Source organism: Cyprinodon tularosa, unplaced genomic scaffold (assembly GCF_016077235.1).
Source record: "Cyprinodon tularosa strain WSP-4 unplaced genomic scaffold, ASM1607723v1 ctg801, whole genome shotgun sequence".
Lineage (NCBI taxonomy): Eukaryota > Metazoa > Chordata > Actinopteri > Cyprinodontiformes > Cyprinodontidae > Cyprinodon > Cyprinodon tularosa.
In genome coordinates, this window is record NW_024039565.1 from 551,487 (window position 1) to 560,510 (window position 9,024).

General features: G+C 39.6%; 1 protein-coding gene across 1 annotated transcript; it reads right to left on the reverse strand.

Moving 5' to 3' along the window:
- Positions 1-7,478: 7,478 nt before the first annotated feature.
- Positions 7,479-9,018, reverse strand: LOC119774228 (ATP-dependent RNA helicase DDX39A-like). Its single transcript, XM_038271637.1, has 3 exons — positions 8,712-9,018; positions 8,459-8,606; positions 7,479-7,557 (listed from the first exon to the last, which is right to left on the reverse strand). The coding sequence occupies exons 1-3, from the start codon at positions 8,868-8,870 to the stop codon at positions 7,541-7,543; spliced, it is 324 nt and encodes a 107-aa protein (XP_038127565.1). The 5' UTR covers positions 8,871-9,018; the 3' UTR covers positions 7,479-7,540.
- Positions 9,019-9,024: the final 6 nt, after the last annotated feature.

Genomic DNA, 9,024 nt, shown 5'->3' on the forward strand with positions numbered 1-9,024 from the left:
GATGCAATCAGCTGGTTTTCCTTAGATAGAAAACTTTGAATCAATCTGACTGGATGATCTGGTGAACTGGAAAGTGACCTGAGATGACATGATGGGAATTGGAGCTATAGAAATAAACTGAATAGAATAGAAATCAGCCTAAAAATGTATTAACAATGTTTTTTTCATGACAGCTCTGCCTGACATAATGAGCCACTAAAGCCACCGTAGATCAAATATGTTTCAACTTATTTCATACTAATTTAGATAAAATGATATTATTGTATTATGATAAATACAATCTGAGATCTCAACTGGATTTTCAAAACGACTTTAAAGGTGATTTTTAAGATTAAGTAGAAAAAGGCTAAAAAAAAAGTTGGATTTTTTTTTTGAGTAGATAAGTCAGAGATAGTAAAAGCTTGGTTACTAAGCAGCTGCTGGAGGAAGGTGCTATCCACTTACAGCTTCCTATTGGTTTATTTCCAATTGTCTGAAAAAAAGAAACATATTCTTAAAATAGTTTCTTATTCTTAAGAGACATTTTCAATCAAATCTGGATAAAAACACATAAAGTAAATGTCTTCCTTTTATTTTATTTTATTTAAGAAATGAATCACTTTAAATCTTTCTCTGTCGGGGGTATGAATAATTATGAGAATAAATCCGACCAGATTGACTCTCTGCCATCTCTCCTGGCTTTGCTCTCAGATTGAGATTTCCAAATTATAAATAAAAAGCTCAAACTTTTTATGGAGCTCCAGCTGAGGTTGGATTCTTTACAGTTTAGTGTTTTTATTCAGCACAGTGGGGGGGGGGCTGCTCAGTGTCCAAATCCAACCTCTCCTCTATTACTCAGCTCTGTCTCACTAAGGCAGCTAACAGGCAGGCTGGAAAAGCCAACTGTAACTCGGCACAAAGACATTTCTCTCCTGGGAGCACAATCAGCCGTATAAATGCTTCATTTATAGATCCACAATAACAGATAACTGCTGGGGTGCGTGGGAACTAAATAAGAGTTTTTAATCAACATCAGCAGGGCCTATTTCCAAGGGGAAAGAAAATCTAATACTGAAACTTTGGGTAGCTAAGGTATAAAGGTAGCAAGGTGTAACTTTATACCTTAGGTTTTATTCTGCTTTACTATCAGCACACCTGCTTTTAGATTTCCCTGAAGCAGTTCGGTGTTTCCCCCGCGGTGCAATGAGGTGATGAGCTCAGCAAGGCACAGGCAGATGTTAAAAAACGAATGCAATGGTACTGCTACTGCTAAGCTGAAGAGCTACACAGCTTTCCTGATCAGTGCGGATGTCAGCGTCACCATCAACTCCTGAATCCTGGTGAACTTTTACCACATTCTCTGCATTTAGGAAAAGTTCTCGGTATCGGCTGTTGATCAAGTCCCAGTGCTGTATCTGGTGTTTGTCACAACGCGCTATTATCCAAGTCATCTTGAAAACATTCTTCTTCCAAATGTTGGCTACATATTACGGGTTTTTTCTCTGGCCAGAAGTTTGATGGCAAATCCTCCCTCTATTCGCTACTATATTTGGGCAAAATGGCCGCTCCTGGGACCTATCGCAACAAATATTGTTTTTATTTTTTCACTGATTAACTCTAAATTCATTAAATTTCCGCAAATGTATTACTTTTAGGTATAAATAATGATCCATTGAGTATTCCATGTTTCCATATTGTTTCCATCACTGTTCATTGCAGCTATCCCTGTATCACTACAGTTATAACCTGATGGGGTGCAGCAGCGTGTTTAAATGAAAAGCTTAATGAAGAAAATATAAAGATACAAAATGGATAAAAAAAAAATGTATGGAGGTGACAGGTGTGCAAATAGAAGACCTCAGTTTATCCCACACATCCCAGATGAAGCCAACAGATTAAACGCTGGGTTAGACCAGGAATTTAAATCCTGTTCTCGTCTATTTTAAAGCTTTACTGAAGAATCGTCAGACCTATAAATTTAAATCACAACTTCTCTATCTTTTAAAACCATTAAAAACTGTGCAGACTCATCTTAAAACCCACAAGGCTGATAATATACTGTTGAATAAAAGCAATCCCATGCCTGCCCACAAGCAGAAAGATAAAAATAGATCTTCTTTTTCAGTGTCATTTCACAGAGGACAAAGCCATTACAATCCACTATAAAACACATCTGGCTCTTTCCACATAAAGGTCCCACAGTTGGTAGGTAACACAACTCCTTTTTTCACATCTAGCTCAAACACACACAAATATATATATATATATATATATATATATATATATATATAGTCCAAGTACCTCGGGTCACACTGGAAACAACACTTTCATTTAAAAAACACATCAAACTCAGTGAAAACACAATTAAATTTAATATACGTAACTTAAAGCAGATCAGATCATCGATGACATCAGTTCTGCTAAAATGTTTCTAAACTCAATGAGAGATTTTCTCACATAGACTTACTGCATCACAACCTGCTCAGACACAACTTTACAACCAATAGAAATATTCAAAAAATCTTTGATCAAAGGCTTCTGTTGTTCCATCAGTGTAATATTTTGGAAAAATATAATATGCTTAATTTGACAATTTTATACATTTTTAAAAAAGTTGTTTAATTTACAAAGTTGTGAATGGATTAGCCCCGCCTCCACTTTCCACCTACATCAGACCTGGCCGACGTATTTGCACCAGAGCCTCCAGAGGAGACCTAGAGACCCCCCACAGAAGAACAACCTTTGGACAAAGCGTTCTATCAGTCAGAGGGGGGGGGGTCACTTCTGGAACAAACATCAGGGAATGTCCCACTTATTGCACATTTAAAAAGCATCTTAAACAGTTTCTTATAAGCTCCCAGTCATGCACTCACTACTTTTATTGTTGTGATGTCATCGTCTGAACGTGTGTCTGTTTGACTGATATTTTATTATGTGATCTTGTGTTGTTTTGTCTTCCTGCCTCAGATGTAAATTAGTAACTATGCTATAATCTGGCTCATTTACAATCTGTACAGAAGCATAAGATTGTTCATTAATGTGATCTGTCCTGATTAAATAATAAATAAACAAATAAATAAATCTTCCCACATGAGAGGAAAGATGAAGAAGCAACTAAACAACAAACCAGCAGTGAGTGACTGCAGAGGTGGAGTATATAAGGGGAACAGAACAAAGGATGGACTAATGAGCTGAATAAGGATTTCCTATAGACTTTAATGTTCAGGTGTCCATCTCCTTCCCTGCTCTCCAAACAGTCCAGAAAAGGCAGCTTGTTGTTATTGGCATCCCTCAGTGTTTACTGGCAGAACTGACTGCATCCCTCCTCTTCTAACGAGGAGTTGATGATGTTTTTTCATGTGTTTCAAAACAGATTAAATGCATCCATCCATTCATCCATTTTCTTCCTCTTTATCCGGGGCCTGGTTTCAGTATAAACTGATCAATAACCAAAAATCCTTCATAACCTATTTATAAGTTAGACTCAAAACACTTAATCTATATCAGCAAAAAAACCTAAAAAACTGAAAATCCAAACTTCTTTTTATTTTTAATAATGTCCACAAAGGAGTCCCATATCCTCTGAACTCAAAACAAAGTCCTGTTACAAAATAAAAATCCAACACAAAATAGATAAGAATAAAGGGCAGTACCACCAAAAATCCCCAAAACGTGTCCGAATTTCCCCAGATTCCCTTCGGTGGCGTCTTCCTGCACCGTCCTCTGGGTGCAAACTCCACTCAGGTTTCTAAATGCCTTTCCTACGGCGCTGGGACAAACTTTCACTGCTGTTTTATCTTTACTCTTTTTAACTAGTTCTTAACATTCAACCAAAATAAAATCTCCCGCTGCACAGATCTGACAGCGTCCATCTTCCTCTGCGGTCGAGGCGACGCCCCTTTTATTTACTAATTTTCTCCACACCAAAAAAAAACAGCATTTTAATTATTTATTTATCATTTTTAACCAGTGGAGTTTTGAAATAATATTAACAATGAAATAAAAACTGTTCTACCAAACAGTTTGTTACCTTTATAATTTAATATAGTTATACAAGAAAAGAAAACAGCATAGTGGTTATGTTATAAACATCTCCTATTTTACGCATCGACCTTTTTTAACAAAAACCAAAATCCAGGTCAAAGGAGAGTAAAAACGTCTTTACAGATTTTAGGGATTGTTTTCGAGTATCAAGCTTTTCTGATGCAATTCTTCAGCAGACTTGATCTAAAAAAGCTGAAAAAAACAACACCCCAAACTTTAACCCTTGCCTCTCCTGATTGTTTATCCGTAAACGAGCTCCTGATGGATATTAGTGCTTTTTAAACCAACCCTCTTCAAAGGAGAATGAAGCATTTAGGGACAGCCCCGTGGATAACCCCCCCCCCCCCCCCTCCGAGCCAAGTGGGATAATTAGGCTTACATGTCTTCAGGCAGAGCAGCTCCTCTACCTGGAAAAGCTGCTTTCTCGCCTGTCAGAGGTTCTTCTGAGTCCCAGTGACTGCTGAGCGCCGGTGGGGTCTAATCAGGACACCCTGGGTGATGGGAGACAGGAGCGTGATCTGAATAAAGCCACGTCCAAAGTGCCCTGATGTGTGACGAGGTTTATCAGGGAAGGAGACGGACGTCAGAGCAGTTTGATGAACGGAAAAAAAGAAACAGAAGGGATGGAGACGACTAGTTCCACATCCTCCAGTTTTACACGTCGCGATTAAAGATTAGGGAGAATTAAATAGAGAAGAAAAGCCACATATCTAACCCCCCCCCCTCAGACCAACTGGTGCAGGACCACCTCTGTCCTGAATGGCCTAATCTATGATGTTGCATTTGCGTTAACATTTTCATATTACCTTATAACAACAAACCTTAAAACTCAGAAGAAGAGGGAATATAAATAATATAAATAATAATCTTGATTTGAAGTGAGATTAAATAATTCATCTTCATTCTTCAATCACAGCCGTTCTTCTCTGTGGTGTAAACCTCAGGTAAACCTCACCTGAGCTAAGCCTAATTCAGACCTTAGCTCTAAACCGAACCATCAGCAAATTAGCTCAGAATGTCAATTCTATTCAGTTTATTTCTATAGCTCCAATTCACATCATGTCATCTCAGGTCACTTTCCAGTTCACCAGATCATCCAGTCAGATTGATTCAAAGTTTTCTATCTAAGGAAAACCAGCTGATTGCATCGACTCTTCAGCAATCCCTCACACTAAGCATGCTTGTAGCGACAGTGGAGAGGAAAAACTCCCTTTGAACAGGAAGAAACCTCCAGCAGAACCAGGCTCAGTGTGAGCGGCCATCTGCTGAGGCCCACTGGGGTTCAAGGAGACAGAAGCAGACATAGAAAAAGAAGCATAGATACAAAAGGCAACTGTCAACCAGCTCCACAGGCGGCCCCGTCCAGGAAACACACAGCCAGGCAGACGAGCTCCGAGTAGGGTTGTCAAAAGTATCGATACTCAAAAAAGTATTGATACTGAAACATTGTATCCGGATAAAATACTCATTTTCAAAAGTAGCCACCATCTAAAGTGCAGAATAGTGGAAAATGCACTTTCTGAACACTGTGTGATTGAATAATTCTGTGCATTTTTCTGTTTCAGACTGAAAAACATCCTGAAAACATTCCGTAAAAATTCAAAAAATATCCACTGGACTTGGTTTTCAAGATTTGAAGACGTTTCTCCACCTCTCCAGGCAGCTTTCTCAATTCTAATGTCTGGATCCGCAGTGAGTTTGAGTCTTATATGGACAAGGCCTCGTATTGCTTGGAAACATGCAATGGTAACCGATGAATGGGTCGTTAGTTCCATCGTTAGCCTGTAATATCTGAAACGGTCTATGATTCTAGGGGTTGGTCGATAAAGGGGGGATTGTCATTAAGGGGGGGATTGTCTCCTGTAATACCTGAAACCTGTCTATGATTGTTAAGGGTTGGTCGTTAAGGAGGTATCGTTCACCGGCTGGAGCGGGTAGGTCCCTCGTTCCTCTGTGATGCGGTGGGGGGTTTGGTGATATCTGGAAGGGATCATGTCTATGATTGAATTGTATGTTTTTGGAAGCTGGAATCTGAGTCCACCACCTCTGTTTAAAGTTGGTTTTTCTCTCTTAACATAGATGGCTTCCTTCACGCCCCTCTCAAACCACCTATTTTCTTTATCCAGAATATGGACATTCTGGTCCTCAAAAGAATGTCCTTTGTCCACAAGGTGTAGGTGTACTGCGGAGTCTTGTCCAGAGGCGGCCGCTCTTCTGTGTTGGGCCATGCGTCTGTGGAGAGGTTGTTTTGTTTCTCCAATATAAAGATCAGAGCATTCCTCACTGCACTGAACAGCATATACCACTCCGCTCATATTCGGTCTGGGGGTTTTATCTTTCGGATGCACTAGCCTCTGTTTAAGGGTTTGGTTTGGCTTGAAATGTACTGGGATCTTGTGTTTGGAGAAAATCATCTTGAGCTTTTCAGACACTCCAGCAACATAAGGGATTGAGATGTTTTTGCGTTTAATTCTTCTCTTAATTCTTCAAATTTTGAAAACCAAGTCCAGTGGATATTTTTGAATTTTTACGGAATCACTATGACTTGGATGACTGAGAACCTTCATCAGAATCCTGAAAACATAGCCAAGGAAGGAACACTTCATTTTAATTTTGTAAGTTTTTTATTAAACTTGCTTAATATTGTGCACAGCATACAACCTCAAAATATTATTGTTTTTTTATTTATTTCTTGTATTTTTTTTTAGTAATGAAAATATTTCTGTTGAATTTTAGAGTCTTTCTTTTTATTCTTGTGGTATCGAAAAGGGTATCGAGTATAGAATATTTTACTTAGTATCGATATCGAGTTGAAAAGTTTAGTATCGTGAGAACACTAGCTCCGAGCCAGCTCCCATGTCAGAGGATGAAGAGAGCACATCCAGTTAGTCACAGTCAGAGAAACAGGACTACACTGGAAAACAGGCCAAGCTCCAACATCTAGAAACAAAGGTGTTGATGGCAGCAGCACAGCTGATATTTCTCTCCAGGATGGAGTCACAGCCAAACAGGAACATGTATAAATCTTATGTACTTCAAAGTATTCAAGATACATGATTTTAAATTCTCATCTGATTGTTTTAGGAAACTGTATTCCTGTTTGATCCAAATGTTTGCTACCCATTTTTCCCCATTTTGCTTGTCCATCCTAAACTGCAATGGCGCCCTCTGCTGGTCATTGTCAGCTACTGCCTGTTTATGGCCTTTCAAAAACATCCTAAAACATTTTAAAAATTGATGATTAAGCAACGCTGAATTAAACACCAAAAAAGTAAGTTACAAAAAAAATGTATTTATTTAACCAAAACAACATTTTGAAAATATGGTTTCAACAAGGAAAACTCTAAAACAAGCATTTTGCAAAGACATGAGGAAAATAAAAAGATGCCTTTTGAAATGGACTACTTTTATGTTGGGAGAGGAATTTAAACAAATGCAGATTTTCTTCTTTTTTCCCCTTTTGCCAACAATGGAGCAACAATAGACGATCAGTCTCCACTGGTAGGAGAGCGCAGACTCATCTGGACTGTTCAACTGCAAAGAAATAAAGGAAAGAAGATTAAAAATCCTAAAGGTTAATGAGTAAAAACATGCATATATTGCTTCATCAATAGATGATTTAACCAAGATAAACAGCTGATTGATCAAAATCACTTCTTTAGTCTCTAAATATCCAACCCTGCCTTACTAAACTGAGAGGACGTGTCCTGAACTGGTGCTCATCACATAAACTGAATTCAATTTAACTCCAGTCGTGTCGAGACTAAGGTGATAACACTTAAACAATATTTACTCCGTGAGGCAGACACCCTGTCTACTTTTAAGGCTAGGCTTAAAACTTTCCTTTTTGATAAATCTTCTAGTTAGAGTGGCTCAGGTTATCCTGATCTATCTCTATAGTTCTGCTGCTAAAGGCTTAGACTGCTGGAGGACATAGGGACCCCCTTTTTCATCATTCTGCTTCATTCTATCTCTATTCTCCCACTGCAGAATCTGTTAGTTCAATCTCTAACGTTCTGCTCTCTCTGCTTTTTCTCATAGTAGCTTCATCTGGTCTGTTCCTGTTTGGCTGTGACTCCATCCTGGAGAGAAATATCAGCTGTGCTGCTGCCATCAACACCTTTGTTTCTAGATGTTGGAGCTTGGCCTGTTTTCCAGTGTAGTCCTGTTTCTCTTTTGGATCAATCTGACTGGATGATCTGGTTGATTTGTCTCTATAAAGTGACCTGAGATGACATGATGTGAATTGACGCTATAGAAATAAACTGAATAGAATTAGGATCCCATTTTCTCAGGAGAAAAACTTCAGCCAAATAAAACAGTCAGAAACTGATTTCATTTAGAGGTAATATTCGGAAAATAACTGCCGCCGTTCATTTCAAGCGTCTTGGTTTTGAATGAACTTTAGCAAACGTGTGAGGATGATGAAACTTACTGTAGGAGGAGATATCGATCTCCTCAGGCAGCTCAGCTACATTGACCTCGAAGCGGTCTTGGACTTCATTCAGAGTCTTGGCGTCTGTTTCATCTGAGACAAAAGTGATGGCGAGGCCTTTGGTCCCAAACCTTCCGGCACGCGCTACCTGATGTAAAGAGAAAAACCGCAGGAACCCAGAATCAGATCAGTTCATCCAGACGAGCCCCATCAGGAAGATTCTCCACCTAGAACAAGCACAGCGTGCACTGACTCTGTGAAGGTACGTGTCCGAGTCCTCGGGCATGTCATAGTTGAAGACAATGTTGACCCTCTCGATGTCCATGCCTCGGCCGAACAGATTAGTGGCCACCAGGATCCGCCTCTGGAAGTCTTTAAACTGCTGGTAGCGGGATAACCTGGAGAGAAACATCCGTGCTGAGGAAAGCTACGATTCACCGTCCCACTAACAGAGACCCGGTTAGCAGGGAGTGAGACGACTCGTCCACCGTCCCACTAACAGAGACACGGTTAGCGGGCAGTGAGACGACTCGTCCACCGTCCCACTAACAGAGACCCGGTCAGCA